The following is a 20,646-nucleotide window of genomic DNA, read 5'->3' on the forward strand; positions in this document are numbered from 1 at the left end:
GCTCCTGCAGAGCCACACTCCTCTCTCTGCACTTGTCTTTCTCTGTGTCCCCTATCAAGACCATGAACTCCTCTAGGAGAATTGGGCAATTTTTCATTCCCAAGGCCCAGAGCCTGGATTGTAAAGGTCCTCAATATATTTTGAGTTTATACACGCATTTATGTTTGAATATAAAAGTGTAAGAACTTGCCTAAGGAGTCTTCTCAAAGAGTTATATTAGGAAAGATATCCCCTACTCTGAGTCATTAGGTCCCTAAGTAGTTCCATAGAACCAAATCAGTTTCTCCTTGCCAACTCAAGTCACCTCAACTATAAAGATCTGCATTATTATTCATATAACCTCATAATCCTATACTACAAAAATCTCTGATATTCCATAACAACTTTATTATCTTAAATCTAATTGTGTCAATGTTTCATATGCCCTTCCTTTCAAGGGTAGAAATGAATGAGTGAATTAGTAACACCATAACCTTTCAGTCCTGGAACACTCCGAGAATAATGGAATTGAGATAATTTTAGATAACACTTTTGAAGTTAGGAAGCAACAAGCTGTTTTAAAAGAAAATGCCAAACCCTAGTCAGTTTGGCTCAGTAGATAGAGCATTCGCCCAGGCACTGAAGAGAAAATGCCAGAAATTTAGGTAGAAAGAGACATAGTGAAATACTCTTCTCTGCCCCCTTGGTGGTCTAAGGACTGAATGGTATTTCTAGTTGAACAAAGTCAAACACCAGTTCAACTAATGCAATTATATTATACACTAGTGGCCCAGTGCACAAAATTCGTGCACATTAAAAGGGAATTAATTAGAGGAAATATTTTAATATTGTTATTTGCCCTTTCTCTATAATAGAAGTGTCAGAGATGAAAGAAAATTAGTAAAATGCATATAAAAATAATATATAAATTTATTAATAAATAAACAATCACAACATGATATAACAACAACAAAGACATGATATAAAAACAACAAAAGCAGAATGTAAAAACAACACCGATACAATGATTGATAAATTGATTAAACTTATTCTAATATCTCCCTGTATACCACATTAAGAGTGAAAACATCTTCAGAGTGCTTGTCTAATTTCCCTTGTGATGAAGTATTTACAACTTTAACTTTAACAACACATGCTTTTCAAACTCTAGAGAAAGCAACATATAATTGACGATGTGTGAAAACAAGTTCAGATAGGAATATTCCTACTCTGTCTAGAGTTTGTCCTTGTGATTTATTAATAGTCATCGAAAATGTTGGCATCACGGGAAACTGTCTTTGAATTAACTTAAATGGGAGGTCAGTGTCAGATCAGGGTCTGGGGTGCAGCAGAATGGGATTCCTGGCTGGCAGGCCGCTGACAGCAAGCTGTCCAACAGCTGATTCTGCGAGGAATGGGGCTCCCTCCTCCCTCCTGTCAGGGTCCAGTTTGAAGACCAGCAATGCCCCCCATTGCATGAGACCCAGAGTGCTGCTGCGCCCCGGCAGGGGCCCAGAGCTCCTTCCCACCGCCGCCACGCCCAGGCTAGGGCAGGGAGGGAGCTGGTCCGTCTGGTCGTGTAGGTCGTGACGGCCCCTGGGTTTTTATATATTAGGATTGTTAAATATTAAAGGTCTGTATAGTAATAGGCTAAATTTTGGTAGTAGCTATCCCTAAGTTACCCAGAGAACACATTCCTTCAGTACTATTTTTATGCAAAGTGCTATGATGGGAGAGTGTCCAGTTCCTAACTTCAAGGAACTTGTAGTGCAGTGGGAGAGCCAGCCTGTACTGAGCCAAGAAAGAATAAAGCAGAGCCCTAGTCAGTTTGGCTCAGTGGATAGAGTGTAAGCCCATGGACTGTAGGGTCTCAGGTTCAATTCCAGTCAAGGTCACATACCTCGGTTGTAGGCTCGATCCCCGAGTCAGGGTGCATGTGCGAGGCAACCAATCAATGTGTCTCACATTGATGTTTCTTTCTCTCTCCATCTCTCTCCCTCCTTTCCACTCTCTAAAGATCAATACTGGGTGAGGACTAACAACAAAAAAAGAAGAAAGCAGAGAATACACCTGATACACTGACAGAAGCAGAAAGCTCTGGAAGAAAAGACAACAGGATTTTTTGAAGGTAGAAAACTGGCAGGTTTCAACAGCAAAGATGGAAATCTCTATCCACCTCCAAATAAAATAAAGCTAGCTTGCCTTACCCTCTCCCGGACTTTGTCCTTCAGGAGGAGGCTGATGATGGAATAGGGCACTCGGAACCATATGGGTGCTCCCACAATCAGCACTTTCTTCAAACGAGCTGGAAATGCCCCCTGTGGAAAACACATGAGGATTTCAAAACACCAAACACGGCACTGCAAGAGAGGCAAATGGAACCTGTGGCCATTCAAGCCCAGGTTTTCTGCTCTTCTACCCATTCGTACCCAGCAGGGGGAGTGTACAGCATAATTCAATTTTCACTTGAGTAGCTGAAGAAAAAGTGGTTTAAAATAAAGAAATTAAAAGCTGATTTACCTTTAAAAGTATTGATGTTATGTTCTTGTAGACATAAGCTTTGTGGATCAAAAACTATCCTGACTTTTCTTATCAGCAAACATGTGTGCATCCTTAGGTTCTGCTTATTGAAATTTTAAGGAAAAAATAGATCATGGATAAACTGAATATGAAAGAAACATTTCTCTCATAATTTTTCTTTTATTCTGGTATCTGTGTATTCATAACAATTTATTTTTTTACCCAATTCTTCATCTATTTATGTATTCATTTACTTATTGCTAAATATGATCTAGAGTGCCCAAGGGCAAATGAGATCTAAAAGAAAAGGAGACACTGCACAAAGCATAAGAACAAAAAGCAATGACCCTAATCCCACAGCTCTCAATTTCTTTTAGTTTCTCAATATTTCAGCCCTTCTCGTAGGCAGGGAGACCATGTAATATTGGCAATCTAACTGGGAAGAAATTATTTCCAATGAATCAAAAATAAGAGGAAACATACCTAAATATCTACTACCACTTTCTCTCCATTGTTTTTCAAAAGACTGAGTCTCAATTTGACACATCACTCTCTGGCCACTCTTCAGTTCTACTAATTTTGGGGTCTGCAAACATTTCCTCTAAATATACAGCATCCAGAACAAAATTCTTCAAAGGCCTCTTCATTAAAGTTTGAGGAAATCACCTTTCATCTCTTCCCTCAAAGATGCAAAAAATTAACAGGGGAACTTACATGCATATATGCATAGCCCATGGACACAGACAATAGTGGGGTGAAGGCCTGGGAGGGGCAGGTATGGGGTGGAGGAGATCAATGGGAACACATTAAAACAAAAAATCAAAGGGGACATTTGTCATACTTTCAACAATAAAGATAAGTAAATAAATAAAAAGATGCAACAACTTATTTCAGGGCCTAAATATAAATAGCCAAGGCCCCTTTAACTGACAGATCAAAAATCAATCTCAAGAAACACCTATACTTCCACAAAATGATAAATAGAAAGTAGAAGCCATTACCTCTGCTTCCTCAAAGCAATGAACTACAGACTCAGACCTAGTTCAGCAAAATGACTTTTTGGCACCCAAATATACTGCGGATGGACAGAAAATTAGTAACACCTTCTATAAGGCATTTGGCTTTATATATATATATGTCCTTAAAAATGTATACTTTGATCAGGTAATTCCATTTCTGAGACTCTATTCTAAGAAAATAGTGAGTAACACAAAGATTTATAAATAAAAACATTTACTGTACTTTTATTTTTGACAGTGAAAAATAATACTTTAAAACTGAAAAGAACATATGTCTGAAAATGGGTAGTGGTTAACAAAAATTGGTATATCTTTTTAAAAGATCGTTATATAACCTTTAAAATGAACATTTGAAAGCTTTTTAAAACTGGAAAATGCTCACAATAAAACTTAAACAAGATCAAAACTATAATCTTAATTTTGTTTAAAAAATGACACACATATGCATTAACAGAAAAAAGATAATAAAAAATTTTATCTAAAGCTAAATAGATTTTATCTCTGATAAGTGTGATCCTGAGTAGTCTTAATTCTTCATGTTTTATTTTCTATGATACTCTGTATTACTTTTACTTTTTACAATCTTATTAAGAATGATTAGAGTCCTTGTTCCAGTAATTTTACTTCTAGAAATTAACTTCAAGCAAATAACTTAATGTGCATACAAAAATAGGGATATAAAAATGTTGGTTGAAAAATTATTTATTGTAAAAAAAAGTTTTAATTTGACAACATAGAAATAGTTAAATTATTTATAGTAAATAATTTAAAGTAAATACAGGAAAGACTATTATTCAGCAATTACAAGTGTTCATAAAATAAAGTTGATGAAGCTTATTGTGTAGAAAAATTGTATGAACATAACTAAGACCATATTGAAAAACTTCTAGAAGAAAGTGATACACTGCCGAAACCGGTTTGGCTCAGTGGATAGAGCGTCGGCCTGCGGACTCAAGGGTCCCAGGTTCGATTCCGGTCCAGGGCATGTACCTTGGTTGCGGGCACATCCCCAGTAGGGGGTGTGCAGGAGGCAGCTGGTCGATGTTTCTCTCTCATTGATGTTTCTAACTCTCTATCCCTCTCTCTTCCTCTCTGTAAAAAAATCAATAAAATATATTAAAAAAAAAAAAAAAAGAAAGTGATATACCAAAATGTCAACAGAGGTTATTTCTGCATGATAGTATTAAAGGTCATATTTTTTCTTAATGTTAACAATTCTGGGTTGTCCAAAATTGTCTACAATAATTTTTTTCTAACTACAATGGTATTTTAAAGTATAAAAGATAAATATGAAAAAAATTAACCATCCTATAAATGATAATAAACATAAAAGTATAATGATAAAAATCTGATTTATAACAGCGCTTGTGCATATACACACTACCCACACACCCTGTCTATTTGCAGGTTCAGAATGTTAGAGGATTTCAGGGCAGGAGGAATAGGGAAACTGAGACAGAAAAGTTAAAACAAGAACAAACAGTGTAGGCAATTTGCAGCCAGCTTGTAAATAACAAGCCATTATCTTCCCAGCCAAGGACACAGAGCAAATGGTTAATAAACTTCCCTAAGGAGAGAATGCAGAAAGGGAAAAGGAAAAAGGGGTTGTTTTACTCCCTAAGCAGAGAAGCCAGCAGTCTCAAGGCTTGGAAAGATAAAGTTGCCAGATGCTTCTCATAAATTCTGGAAACACCACAACAAAGTAAAAAGGGACCTGGAGAATTAATCTGTGCCAAAATAGTCAGCAGAGAAATTTTGAAGCCTATAGACAGGAGGGTATGTATATAACACCTCAGTCCCCCACCCAACTTGCTCCTCAGATTAGCTCAGAGCCCATCTGCTCTTCATAAACCAGATGTATAGGTTTGCTTGCTTTGCATTTTCAAGAAAGGCGCATGCTTTAATAAATTGGCTTTTCACAAAGTAGTCAAAGGCTCTCGTATAAATGCATTTATATGAGAAGACAAGGGTCGAGGTTGGGGACAGCCCTCTCCCACTGGCTCAGGGCTGTCTTGTCTAGTGACACCTCTCTGGTATCGGTGAGAGGTGCCTACAACACTTTCATGGAGGGTAACCTAGTAAAGTATATGAGAGATTCAAGAATATTCACAACCATTACCCAAATAATCCAAATATTAGAAGTATCTTCTTAAAATAATTTTAAAAGAAAAGCTAAAATGATTACAGCAGCATTATTTAAACAACCTGAATAACACAGAGAGTTAAAAGGTTCATTAAATTGTCTATAGTACATGAAGTCACCAGGTTATTGTGACAGTTAAAACTGACAATTATAGGGTATCCCCCCAAAATTTAAACACACACTTTGAATAATTATAAAGGCAGTGGCTACTAAAATACATTTCATTTTTTAAATTGAAATATTCATTGTTAAAGTGTGTATACGTTTTTTGGGACACCCTGTAGTCAAGTTTTACATATTAAATATATAAAAAAATAGCTATCCACATGGGGAAAAAAGTTAAGATTCTGCCTGGCAGGCGTGGCTCAGTGGTTGAGCATCTATCTATGAATTCACGGTCAGGGCACATGCCCAGATTGTGGGCTTGATCCCCAGTGGAGGGATGGGGGTGCAAAAGGCAGCATATCAGTGATTCTCTCTCATCATTGATATTTCTATCTCTCTCTTCCTCTCCCTTCCTCTCAAAGTAAAAATATATATATATATATATTTTTTTAAAAAGTAAGATTCTGCCCTAGCTGGTTTGGCTCACTGGATAGAGCGTGGGCCTACGGAAGGGTCCTGGGTTCGATTCCAGTCAAGAGCACGTACCCCAGTTGCAGGCTACTCCCCGGCCCCGGCCCTGGTCAGGGCGCGTGCAGGAGGCAATCAATCAATGTGTTTCTCTCACATCGATATTTCTCTGTCTTTCCCTCTCTAAGCCACTCTCTCTAAAAATCAATGGAAAAATATCCCTGGGTGAGAATTAAAAAAAGAAAAAAAGTAAGATTCCCACATCTCATACCGTACTCAAAAATCAACTCCACAAAATGGAAACCGCCTCTCCTTCCCACCCCCCAACTCCAGATGGATTAAGGTCATAAAAACAAAAATTGAAACTTTTAAAAGAAAATAGCTCCTCAAAAAGTTAAATATAGAATTACCACATAATCCAACAATTCTATTTCTAGTATGTATGTAAAAGAATTAAAATCAGGGACTCAGATACTTTGTACACCAATGTTCACAGCAGCATTATTCATAATAGCAAAAGGTAGAAACAACCCAAATATTCACCCAGGTGACTGGGTGAATAAAATGTTGTGCATACACATGATAGAATATTATTCAGCCTTAAAAAGGAATAAAATTCTGATGTATGCAACAATATAAATGCATCTTAAAAACATTATGCTAAGTAAAATAAAACAAAAACAAAAGGACAAATATCATGTGATTCTACTTCAATGAGGCCCTAGAATAGGCAAATTACCAGAGTCTGGGGGAAGGAGAGTATAGGGAGACATTGTTTAATGGGTACAGAATTTCTGTTTGGGATAACAAAATAGTTCTGAAAATAAATAGTGGTGATGGTGGCATTGTGAATGTACTTCATGGCACTGAACTATACATTTAAAAATTGCTAAAATAGGCCTGACCAGTGTGGATTAGTGGTTGAGCATCGACCTATGAACCAGGAGGTCACAGTTCAATTCATAGGCAGGGCATATACCCGTGATGCTCAATTCCCAGGGTGGGGGCAAGTAGGAGGCAGCCAATCATTCTCTCTTATCATTGATGTTTCTATCTCTCTCTCTTCTCACTGAAGGGTACCAGGTTCGATTTCCTATCAAGGGCACGTACCTGGGTTACAGGTTCAATTGCCAGCCCTGGTCAGGGTGTGTACGAGAGGCAACCAATCGATGTCTCTCTCTGTCTCTCTCTCTTCCCCCCCTTCCTCCCTCCATTCCACTCTCTTTAAAAATCAATGAAAAGAGCCTGGCCAGTGTGGCTCAGTAATTGAGCATCAACCCAAGAACCAGGAGGTCGCTAGTTTGATACCAGGGTTGAGGGCTCATTTCCAAGGGGGTCTGTCTGGGAAGCAGCCAATTGATGTTTGTCTCTCTATTCCTTTCCCTTCCACTCTCTCTAAAAATCAATAAAAACACTTTTTTTAAAAGATCAATGAAAGGAGAGAACCACGTTGACAGTGTAGGTAAACGCTGGTACTTGCCCCCTCCCACAACCACATCAAAATTACAACTAAGATATAGAACAGACATCACTCAGAACCACCTGAAAGCTGGCTAAATGAAAGTCCTACAACTAAAGAAGAAAGTACATTGAGGAAGATAGGAGGTGGGGAGGCTAGGAATGAGCTGGTCCGACATCCATGTGTGGTGTGTTTTTAATTGGGAGGGATATATCTGCTGTGGAGGCCACCCGTGAAAAGCAAGAGGTCCAAGCCCCACCCCCCCACTCCCCACCCCTTGGCCTAGAGAAGTCCCTGTAACTTCTAGCTCTAAAACCAGCAGGAATTGTGGCTGAGTGACACAGAGGCTGCTAGAGACTCAGGCAGTCCCTCTTAAAAAGCAGTGCATGAACTTACACTGTCCTATTCCATCTGAGCTCCACTGCTGGGCAGCAGCATGGGGGGATCCAGGGACATACAGAGAGAAACTGCATTGTCTGGTCTTGTGGCAGGAACTTGGGGGCAGCTTTCTCCCAGACAGAGGTGCTCCCAGGGGTCATTGTTCTTGTGTTGGGACCTCCCACATCAGAGATGATAGGCAGCCATATCTGAGTTTCCATCAGCTTGACTTACACGGTTTTTTCCACCCTGAGACCCTGCCCCATCAAATTTGCAGCCCCACCCAAGCTGTTTGCAGAGGCTTTTGCATATGAATGGCCTGTCCTGGCTCAGGCTTCAGACTTTCCTAAAATCTCTCAACCAAGCTGCAGTGGAGTCAGCAAACACCATACCTATCAATAAGAGGCCCAAGACTCAGCTTGGCCTCGCCTGGGCACTTCCAAGCCCAATACAAATATCAGCCATCTACAGATCGCTGGGTAACTCCTGCCAGATGGCCCCAGGCAGTGGCTGACCTTGCACTTCTGGAGAGGCCCCACAGACAGTGCACCTGGTGGACAGCTTCAGACCATAGCAGATTACAACTCTACACCATCCACAAGCGACACACTCAAAGGGCAGACTCAGTGAGCACTATAAGTCCCACTGAAGCAAGTTCTATTCCATAAGGGTGTCTCCTGTACAGCAGCTCTCCCACTGTACTTGCATATGGTCCTCACAGCCAATTGGCCCAGAGGTCAACTTCTCCCAGTGACACCAACAGCAATTAAGGCTCAACTACAATAAGACTGTGCACACAGCCCACACACACAGGGGTGCACCTAGAGTGCCTAGCGCAGGTGACTGGGGAGGTTGAGCCACTGGGCCATACAGGACAACTATTACACAAGGCCACTCTATCAAGTCCAGGAGACATAGCAGCTCTACCTAATACATAAAAACAAACACAGGGAAGCAGCCAAAATGTGGAGACAAAGAAACATGTTGCAAATGAAAGAACAGGTGATATCTCCAGAAAAAGAACTAAATGATATGGAAGCAAGCAAACTACCAGATACAGACTTCAAAACAATGGTTAAAAGGATGCTCAAGAAACTTAATGAGAACTTCAAGGAACTTAGTGAGAACTTCAACAGCATGAAAAAAGACATAGGAACCATAAAAAGGAACCAGTCAGAAATGAAGGATACACTAATTGAAATGAAGAATAAGTTACAGTAGAGTAGCAGACACCAAGAATTAAATCAGTGATGCAGACTATGAGGAAGCAAAAAAACACCCAATCAAAACAGCAAAAAGAAAAAAGAATCCAAAAATATGAAGATAGTATAAGAAGCCTCTGGGACTATTTCAAATAAACCAACATTCACATCATGTGACGCTAGAAGAAGAAGAAAGGAGGAGGAGGAGGAGGAAGAGGAAGAGGAGGATCAAAAATATAAACAATTAAAACATAGCTATCAACAACTGAATAAAAAAATCAAAATAAACAAATGAGGAATCTAATGAACAAAATAAACTGATGAATAAAACAGAACCAGAGGCATGGAAATATGGAACAGACTGATGAATTTCAGAGGGAAGGGGGAACGTGGGAGCGGGGAGAGATTAACCAAAGATGGTATATGCATATATGCATTACCTATGGACAGAGACAATAGGGTGGTAAAGGCCTGGGGCAGGGTAGAAACTAGGACAACGGGGGAAATGGGGCAAAAAAAGGGGGGACATTTGTAATACTCTCAACAATAAAGATTTTAAAAATAAAAATAAAATCAATGAAAAAAATATCCTTGAGTGAGGATTAACAACAAGAAAAAAAGGACTTAGCTCTCCCTCCCGGGGGAATGCCTGTGTCTTCTTTCCCTTTCCTCTCTCCCTCCCCCTCCTCCAGGGATGTTACCATTAGCTTCCTCACTGCCAAGCTCCAGGGGCCCTTCCTTTACCTTCATAACTCATTTCCTAAGCCCATTTCCTCTAGGAATTACTTCATCTATGCCTATAATTTACCCAAATAAATGTTCTCTAACAACAAAAAAAGAACTTTATAAAATGTGAAAAATAAAGACAGTATCTATCTATACTAATAAAAGGGTAATATGCTAATTCGGGTGAACGTCTTCCAGATGTCCATCCGGATATCCATCCGGACAAAGCCATAGCAGCTGTGAGGCCTGGGGCTCAGGCAGCCGTGAGCCCTGGCAGCTGCGAGGCCCGGGGCTCAGGCCTCACAGCTGCCACGGCCAGCAGTGGCAGTAGCAGCGGGGTGATGGGGGTGGCGCCTTCCTCTGATTAGCTCAATCGTCTCCCGCAGAGGAAGGCCAGACTGCAGCTTAGGACTGCTCCCTATAAGGAGCAGGCCAAAGCGGTCAGTAGGAGATCCCCTGAGGGCTCCCGGACTGTAAGAGGGGGCAGGCTGGGCTGAGGGACACCCCCGCCCCCGTGCATGATTTTTCATGCACCGGGCCTCTAGTCCTATCTAATAAAAGAGAAACATGCAAATTGACCGTACCTCTGCTATGCCCCACAAACCACGCCCACCAGCCAATCAGGAGCAAATATGCAAATTAACCCAACCAAGATGGTGGTTAATTTGCATACCCAGGCGCAGAGAGAAGACTGAAGACAGCGTAGAAGGAAGCCAAGCGCTGCAGAAAGGAGCGAAGCTGCAGAGAAGCAAGCGGGGCGGTGGAGACTGGAGGGAAGCAGGCGGGGCTGGGGAAACGGGAGGGAAGCAGGCAGGTCGGGGGAGAAGGGAGGGAAGCAGGCAGGGTGGCAGAGACCACCGCAGGTAGCCCTATTGCAGGAATCTTCCTGCAACGGGCCTCTAGTATATATATAAAAGCCTAAGCAACCGAAAGACTGGTCCACCAGTCGCTATGACACACACTGACCACCAGAGGGCAAATGCTCAATGTAGGAGCTGCCCCCTGGTGGTCAGTGCGCTCCCACAGCTCCTGGAACTTATTGAGCAGCTGCGGCAGCAGGCGCAGCGGGGCCTGGGCTCAGGCTCCTCCCTGGCGCCTGCTGCTTTGTGCACTACTACATCCCCCGAGGGGTCCTGGATTGTGAGAGGGTGCAGGCCAGGCTGAGGGACCCCACCAATGCATGAATCCATGCACCGGGCCTCTAGTATATTAATACATATATATTATTGGCTTAGTATCAACAATATGAAAAACAACATAAATGGACAAATGAATAGGAAAATGGGTAAAAACGATAAAAAAGTATTATGTAGAAGAACACACGTGGCAAATAAATCTATGAAGAGATAATCTCACTAACAAGAGAAATGCAAGTTATACCACAAGATACCATTTTATCCCACTTGATTGGGAAAACATTAAGAAGTGAGATATCACAGGTTTCAAGATGGCAGCAAAGTAGGTGGATCTTTCTCTCACCTCCTCCCAGAATGGAACTGGAAATAAAACTAAATTGGGGAGCATTCACCTGAATTACCAACTGAAGGCTAGCTGAAGAGCATACTTTTAAACAAGGAAGGACAGAAACCACCTGCAGATTGGTCAGAGTGGGGTTGTGAGAGGGACTGGCTTATTCCCATTGGCAAAAGGCTAAGGGTGCAGAGAGATACTTGGCTGTGGGGTTGGAGTTGGGGCTGGGGGTGTTGCTTCCCCTGAGAGGAGTGAGGCCTAGAAGCCGGGCGGGACTCTGCAGCCTAGAACAGCCAGTCGGGTAGCATTCAGCAATCATAGGCAGTGGGGATTCCATCTGTCAGAAAGAAAGAGAGCCTGCCAGGGACAAAGCCACTTTTTTTTCCTAAAGGGGCAAAGCACAGGATTTTCTTTCACAACTACTCACTCTGGACTTCGGTAGATGGAAGGTGGTGCACACTGAAGTCACTTGAGGAGAGTCTGGAGTGGGAGGCATTAGGGAGTGATGTGGGAGAGCTGCTACTGGGATCAATGTACTCAGTCATCCCACCACCTCCCCCCCATACTGCAGCAGCCATTTGTCCTCAGAGGTGCAAGTCCCTGGCAGTAGCAGCAGTCTGGAGAAAGGCAATTACCCCACTCTGTGGAGTCCCCCTTGCCCCACCCTGCGTCTCAAACCCTGCTGCGGAGGCAGCAGCAGAGGGATCTGGGCAATCTAAGGAGCCATCAGAGACTGGCTTTACAGCAGGGCCATTGCCCAACTTACCAGGAACTTAACTTGCACGTCCCCAAAATGGGAGGGCTGATGGAAACCTCTGGCTTCAAGCAGACCCCATGGGCATGCCTAGAAGGGGGTCCACCCTGCCAATGTGAGGGAAATATTCCAGGACAGATTTAGGCATGTGGCTCCAGGGCAGGGGAGCACATTCATTATCTTTCCTGAAGTCTGAATGGCAACTCACCCTCACAAGAGGTCCCATCCTCCTGATTCCACCAAAATCCCTTTCAGAAACTGCATTTTCAATGACTAAGCCTGTCATCTGGACAGCACGCGGAGGCTGTGGATCCTGAGCTTCCTTGGGCCATTGGAAGACCCACCCATGGACCCCATGCTGCTAACAAGCTGGCCTTAGAGCATACGAGGCCCTTTCCGTTCCATACATAGCTAAACCAGCGTAAGCAGCTACAAATTGTGGAAGGCTAGAAGCTTTGACCAGGTTGCCAAAAGCCAATTGTGGACACCTTCTGACATTGGCTAGCATTATACTACCTTCCGGGAGGCCTGAAACCAGAATATCAAACAGCCTCAGACAACGTAAGAGGGTGATCCAAAGGAAGATTGCAACAGGCACTAAACACTACTGAGACAAACTCCACTTGGTTGTTGTTTTCATTATTTTCTTTATATTGTCTCTTATTGCTTTATTACCTTTTCATTTTTTTCGTATCTCTTCTTTTTCTCTTTCCTTTTCTTACTCTATTTTTCCCTTTCTCTTTTTTCTTTTTGTCCTTTTTGTAATTTTCTTCTTTCTCCTTTTTCCCTTGCATAATTTTTTTCTTCTTTTTTCTATTAACATTTTCCTTTTCCTATTCTTTTAAAAAAATGTTTTCATTGATTTTAGAGAAAGAGGAAATGAGAGTGATAGAGACATAGAAACATCAATGAGAAAGAGAGAGACATCAATTGGCTTCCTCCTGTTATCACCTCCCCGCCCCCAAACTGTGGATTGAGCCCACAACCAGCACATATGCCCAGACAAGGAATCTAACTGGGGACTTCATGGTTCATGGTCAATGTGCAACCACTGAGACACACCGGACTGGCTTCTTTTCTATTCTTGTTTTTTTTTACTTTCCTTTCATTTATTTTTTTAAATCTTTATTGTTGAGAATATTACACATATCCCCTCCTACCCTCCCAATTGCTCTCCGCCACCCAGATCTCACCCTGCCTCAGGCCTTCACTACCCTATTGTCTGAACCCCTGGGTAATACATACATATAAACTGAGTGGCCATATTATTATGACCCCCTGACATTTGTAGGCAAATTAGCCGTACACTGCATCGTATGGGATATGGAAGCTGAAGGCCTGTTCAAACACCTTTGCTGTCTGCAGTTACCAAGATAAAACGTCTCCAATTCGCACAGGAACACAAGGATTGGGCAGTCGAGCATTGGAAAAAAAGTCATGTGGTCTGATGAATCACGTTTCCAGTTGCATCATGCACATAGCAGTGAGAATTTTGCAGAAACAGCATGAAAGCATGCACCCCACATGCATGAGTACAACCCTTCAAACTGGTGGGGGCAGTGTTATGGTTTGGGGCATGTTTTCCTGGCATGATTTGAGCCCGTTAATTTGTGTGGAACAACGTCTGAATAGCACAACATACATAAATATCGTTGCTAATCAAGTTCATCCTATCATGTTGATGGCGTATCCCAATGGAGATGGCTTCTTCCAACAAGACAATGCACCATGCCATGGTGCTCATATTGTGCAGGAGTGGTTTCAAGAACATGAGGGAGACTTTACCTTACTTAGGTGGCCCCCATAATCACCAGATCTCAATCCAATTGAGCATTTGTGGGACGAAGTTAAAAGAGCCATCAGGCAGCTGGTTCCACAACCATCCAATCTCACAGAACTGGACAGTGCTATTCATCAGGCATGGTGTCAGATTCCTCGCATCACCTTTCAACATCTCGTGGAATCAATGCCAAGAAGAATCGCCGCAGTATTGAAGGCGAAAGGTGGCCCAAAGAAGTACTGATGGGGTGGTCATAATAATCTGGCCACTCAGTGTGTGTGTGTGTGTGTGTGTGTGTGTGTGTGTGTCCCTTTTGGTTAATCTCTTCCTGTGTCCACTCTCCCCTTCCCTCTGAGTCTCGTCAGTCTGTTCCATGTTTCCATGCCTCTGGTTCTATTTTATTCACCAGTTTATTGTGTTCATTAGATTCTTTGTTCATTTATTTTGATTATTAGATTCAGTTACTGATAGATATGTATTTGTTACCATTTTATTAATAATATTTTTTATCTCTTCTTTTTCTTCTCTTTCTTCTTCCTCTTCTTAAAGAATACCCTTCAACATTTCATGTAATACTGGTTTGGTGGTGATGAACTCCATTAGCTTTTTCTTGTCTGGAAAGTTCTTTATGTGACCCTCATTTCTAAATGATAGCCTTACTGGGTAGAGTAATCTTGGTGGTAGGTCACCTTGAATATTTCTTACCAATCCCTCTGGCCAGCATAGATTCTGTTGAGAATTCAACTAACAGTCTTATGGATGCTCCCTTGTAGGTAACTGATGGTTTTCTTGGCTTTTATCATATTGAGAAATGATCCATCTATTCCCACTTTGTTGAGTTTTTATCAAAAATGGTGTTGGATTTTGTCTAATGCTTTTTCTGTGTCTGTTGATATGATCATGTGATTTTTGTCTTTCAATTTGTTTATGTGATATATCATGATTATTGATTTTTGAATATTGTACCAGCCTTGCATCCCTGGATAAGTCCCACTTGGTCATAATGTATGATCTTTGTCATATATTACTGGATCCAGTTTGCTAATATTTTGATGAGGATTTTAGCATCTATGTTCATCAGGGATATTGGCCTGTAATTCTCTTTCTTTGTAGTGTCTTTATCTGGTTTTGGAATTAGGATAAAGCTGGCCTCATAAAAAAAGCTTGGAAGTGTTCCTTCCTCTTGGATTTTTTTTTAAAAGTGTGAGGAGTATAGGTGTTAGTTCTTCTTTGAATGTTTGGTAAAATTCTTATGAAGCCATCTGGACCCAAGATTTTGTGTGTTGAGAGTTTTTTAATTACTGCTTCTATTTCATCAGTTGTTATTGGCCTACTCAGGTTTTCTGATTCTTCCTGATTCAGTTTTGGGAGATTGGGTTTTCCTAGGAATTGGTCTGTTTCATCCACATTGCCCAGTTTGTTGGCATATAGTTGTTCATAGTATATTCTTACAGTCCTTTGTATTCCTGTGGGGTCAGTGGTTACTTCTCTGCTTTTGTGTGTTTTTACATATTTGAATCCTCTCTCTTTGTTTCTTGATGAGTCTGGCTAACGGTTCATCAATCTTGTTTATTCTTTCCAAGAACCTGCTCTTGGATTGTTTGTGTGTATTTTTTCTTGTATATTTGTTTTGGGGTTTTTGTTTTTTGTTTGTTAGTCTCTATGTCATTTACTTCTGCTCTAATCTTTATTTTCTTCCTTCTACTGAACCATAAGTACCCCATCTTGTTGTTTAGAAGTTTTCCACTGAATACAGATGGTCCCTTGTTCTGTTAATTAATTCTGCTATCTCTGGCTTCTGTAAGTACACTTGCTCAAATCTCTGCTAACATAAGAGTCTGGCATTGGTTCCTCTCATGCCAGGTGCCTCCTAGTTATCTGAATCATATTGTGCTCAAGGCCACAGGTTTCCTGCAAGATAGCTGCTAAGCGGACTGTCCCCATCTCAGCATATGAGACATTTTTTTGTAAAGCCTGCAAAGGTCCAGAAACCCCATATTTGGGAGACAAAGAACCTAGGAAAGTATAAAAAGAAAACTACCTCTATGTTGTTCTGGCTCAGACTCTGGAAGCAATATTCCTCTGAGTCCGCCGACATAATAAAGACTCCACATTTGGCTTACTACGGTGTCCCCTATTCAACTTGCTGATTTCTTATATAACATTTGGAGATTCCACCAAGATATCGTGTACCAGCACTCGGTCTCAGATGCCGAGGGCAGACAGCCTTCTCCGGCCTGGCTGCCAGCCCCCGGGGAGGTCCCCAGGGGGAGGTGTACCACCTGAGAAGTTCCAGGGCCCCGGAGATACTCCTCGGTGGTGCTAACAGCCGAATGGGGAGATGCCTGACATGCCCCTGCATTCTTTCGGAGTCACTAGAAACGCCTCCAGAGGTTAAGTGAGTTCGATTAAGTGAATTCGAGTTCACTTTCCTGCTTGCATCCTTGTGTGACCGGCCATCTGATTACCGGGAAGAAGGACTGGAGGCACTGTACCTCCTCCGGTAGATTCTCACCGAGCCACGGACGGAGAATCCTGTTCTTGGGGCGTGGGTTCCGGGAGGGCTCCCACGTCTGTTTCTGTTTGGGGAGTTAGACAGGAATTCAGTTAACTGTTTAAGTTCCGAGTGAATGTCTGCTGAAAGAGTGTGAATGTGGAGGGAGGGGGCTTGCACTCTCCTCTCCATTGAGTGGCTCAGGTGGGCATCTGAGTGGATCTACGAAAGTAGATCATCTCCACCCTCGTTTTTCTTGGCATAAGTATCTGTTTACCCCATTTGCTTGTCTTGTCGTTTTCAGTTGTTCATAAGGGTCCTCCTGAGGGACAGAATTTGGTTCTTCCCTTCTCTGTTCACCCCTGACGGCATGTGTGACTGGATTACTGAGCTTTTCTATCAGGATTCCCTCCAGGACTTTAGTCCACTGGGAATTTCCCTGCACACCCTTTTCCTCCTTTGCCTTCTTTCTCTGCCCGACTAAAGCCACCTCTTGTTACAAGCCAGTCCCCGACATCCAGACAGGAGAATTTCTGCTGCCTCTAGTTCCCCCCTACGACTCTCTTTCTTCTTCCTCACCTCAGGCTCCACCCGCACACGAGACACACTTTATTCTGGACGCGCCTCCCTCCCTCCGCCTAGTGGGAAGGGACAGCGGCCCGAGTGGGAGAGCAGGCCAGAGCGCGAGGCCTCCCGCCTGCAGCCAGCCAGGACCTTTCTGCATGAGACAGGGAGGAGGGGCCAGGGCCGGCGCTACCGGGATACACGGCTAAACGCACAGACACAATGGGGGAAGGGCCCAGCACAGCCAAGACACCCTTGGGATGTACGCGAAACACTTAACGGAGGGTTTTCCTCGCGGTGTATATGGCATAAGATTCGCGAAGGGCAGGCGAGGACCTTATGTGAGTCAGAATGGACCACGCTTAGAGTAGGTTGGCCTAACACCAGATCTTTTGACCCCGGGCTTGTAAAGGCAGTCTGGAATGTAGTCACTGGGGACCCCCGGCACCAGGATCAATTCCCCTACATAGATCAATGGTTAGACTTAGTGCAGACCCCCCCCCCACCACGGTTAAAGAATTGTGCTCTGCAGATTGGAACTCGAGTATTAGTAGCTAGCACCAAGGAGAGTGCTGAAAAGGGAGCCAGCAAGGAGAGAGCTGAAAGGGGAGCAACGTCCAAGCCCTCCATGCAGAGGTGGGTGTCTTGTAGACAGCATATAGTTGGGTCATGTTTTTGTATCCGTTCAGCTACTCTATGTCATTTGATTGGAGCATATAATCCATTTACATTTAAGGTTATTATCAATAGGTACTTATTTATTGCCATTTTAATTCTGTATGTCTATGTTTCTCTCTCTACTTCTTCTCATTACAGCAGTCACTTCGGCATTTCTTGTAATGCTGGCTTGGTGATGATGTACTCCTTTAGCCTTTTTTTGTCTGGGAAGCTCTGAAGCATGAGCTACAGAGCAATCTGCAAGTGGCTGCTATTTGTGCTGGGTTTGAAGGTGCCCAAAAGAGGCCAAGATGTGAACCTTGGTAAATTTCTGCTAGTGCCAGATGTAAGGCTACTTATCAAGAGGTGTGGAGTACACTGAGTCCAGCAGATATTTGTTTAAAAGATTTTAGGAAGTTCTGAAGCCTGAGCCAGATAGGCCATTCATATGGAAAAGCTACTGCAAACAGCTTGGGTGGGGCTCCAATATTGGTGGGGTAGACTCTCAGTAATCACCATGGTGGGGCAAACAGTGTGGGCCAGGTTGATTGAAACTCAGATATGGCACTGCCAGTCAGTTCTGGGGGGCTGAGGGGATATCTCAGCATAAGAACAATAACCTCTGCCAGCACTATTGTTAGAGAAAGTTTCCCCCTAGCAGTTGCCCCAATGCCAGATAGTTTAGTTCCTTCCCATAATTCCCTGGATTATTTCAAACTACTGTGCTAGCACTGTAGCTCAGAGGAAGTGAGACCAATAAATCCTTGGGCCCTTTAAGAGGAACTGCCTGTGTATTCGGTGCCTCCATGTCACAGCCACAAAACCCACTGGTTTCCACATACCAAAGGTTCAGGGACATCGCTTCCTGGTCCTGTAACACTGGGCTGAAGGTTCTGGTGTGGAGCTGGGACTCCTTGCTCCACAGAGGAGGCCTCCTCAGCCAAAACATCCTTCCAGATTAAAAACATGCCCAATGTGGGTGTCAGACTAGCCATTCTGTGCCTCTGCCCCTCTTACTAATTTCAATGTAGTTTCTTCTTTAATTCTCTAGTTGTAGGACTTCATTCAGCCAGATTTTAGATGGTTCTAAATGATGGTTGTGCTCTACTGTAACTGTAATTTTGATGTGGTTGTGGGAGGCAGTGAATACAGAGGTCACCTACATTGCCATCTTCTCATACTCTTTTGTCTTCTCCTTTATCCATCTGATATACTTTATTTTATTATTTTTGTTCTCTTTTCTCTTTCCTAATTACCTTTACTCTTATGGTTGTTTTTTCTGTTTTTATTGGGTTCTTTTGTATGTTTTTGTTCTTTTTCTTGTTTTGTTCTGTCAGCATCTGTATAACAGCTCACACAACATGGTCAGGGTTGAGCCTCACAGTCAGCCAGCCTGAGGGAAGACCACCCATAAATGGGACAACAACAATCAAGACCCAATTACAACAGTAAAGCCCAAATAACACACACAATGGACATTTCTAGAGCATTCAGCGTAGGAGACCAAGGAAAGTGTACCACAGGGTCCCACAGGACACTTACTACATAAGACCAACACCAAAGGCTGGTAGTCATAGCAGTTCTTTCTAATACATAGAAACAAACACAGAGAGCAGACTTTTGGGGATGACCTGCTGCTCTCCCATACTGCCGGCAGTACTGGAATAAACACTCATATATGATTCAACCTGTCTGCTTAATTGGCTCAAGTAGTGACAGGCAGCATGGACCCACTGATTGTCCGGTTACATATTCTAGTGACCATGAAGGAATGTAAGCAAGAGACTCCTCCGGGGAAAGCATCGGGAATCCTGCTTGCTGCCTGGACTGGGGCTCCTGGGGCTGAAGCCTGGACTCTATTTGCAGCGCTGCCAGGTATTTTCCTGTTTTGAGTTACAGCTGCAGCCTCAGCAATCTCCGTCTCACCTGAGACCTAAGTTGAATCAAGTGTTTTTTAAGAGGAATCAAGCGTGTTTGTATGGCACGAGAAGCCATTTGCTGCCTCTCATCGGGGCTTCTTTGTAAGGAAGTATTTACTGTGTAGGAGGAATCAAGCGTTTTGTATGGCACTAGAAGCGCTTGCTGCCTCTCATCGGGGCGTCCTTGTAAGGAATTATGTACTGTGTCTGGCAGTACTGTGTCTGGCATAAGAGGCATTTTACTGCCTCTCGTCTAGGTGAGGCTGATCAGCTTTGGGTGGCAATGGACGTCCAGTGGTCCTTGCCTGGTCTCTGAGCCCTTAGTTTTAAGATCCACTCTGGGACGAGAGACATTGCTCTGCTTTGGTCTGTTTTAAACGCAGGGCATTCTGAAGTTTCTGTAGCTAGACAGGCAAGAGCATGTGTGAAGCTCTTATCTGTGCGTTGTGCGTGCCTATAAATATGTTGATTGTTGTTTTGTATCTTTTTCTTGTTTGCTTTAATTTGTTTAAAGATGGGCACATCCCATTTTGCTAGGGACCCCAGCTACTTGTGGCAGGCTGAACCCGTGGCAGGGATTGCAGAAACTTCCCACCAGCTGCCAAGAATTCTTCATCTTGGGGACCCTTCCTGCTCTCCCTCTCAAGGCGACAGCCACTGGACACTCGTAGCTAGTGAGAGTTCCTGTCTGTCTGTGATGTAACTTGGTTACTGATGTTCTTTGCTTGCTTTCTTATCTTGGGAGGACTTCGTTTGCTCTTTGCCATTTTATGAACATAGGAAATCCTCACTCTGTTGCTTGGGCTTTGTGCCACTGAGAACCCATTTGCTGTGCTGGGTAAGTGTGAGATAAGATTCTAAGGCTAATGTCCCAGTCCACCCTTTTGTGAGTACTCATTTATTTACAGGGCTTTTGTTTGTTTTTAGGATCGCTTCTTACATATAAGATTTCATATTGTTAGTCTACTCAGAAAGAAAAAATATGGGGGGAAAAATCTTCTAAACACCC

At 42.8% G+C, this 20,646-nt stretch overlaps 1 protein-coding gene across 2 annotated transcripts in view; it reads right to left on the bottom strand.

Annotated features, from left to right (window-relative positions):
• PTPN9 (protein tyrosine phosphatase non-receptor type 9) overlaps positions 1 to 20,646 on the bottom strand; it is a 119,549-nt gene that overhangs the window by 41,416 nt on the left and 57,487 nt on the right. For both annotated transcript variants that reach the window (XM_079768131.1, XM_079768132.1), the window contains one exon: positions 2,187 to 2,297. In XM_079768131.1, the coding sequence (XP_079624257.1) occupies positions 2,187 to 2,297 (111 nt within the window). The remainder of the gene's footprint in view (positions 1 to 2,186; positions 2,298 to 20,646) is intronic.

The sequence above is a fragment of the Cnephaeus nilssonii genome (genome assembly GCF_951640355.1).
Source record: "Cnephaeus nilssonii genome assembly, chromosome: 4".
Taxonomy (NCBI): domain Eukaryota; kingdom Metazoa; phylum Chordata; class Mammalia; order Chiroptera; family Vespertilionidae; genus Cnephaeus; species Cnephaeus nilssonii.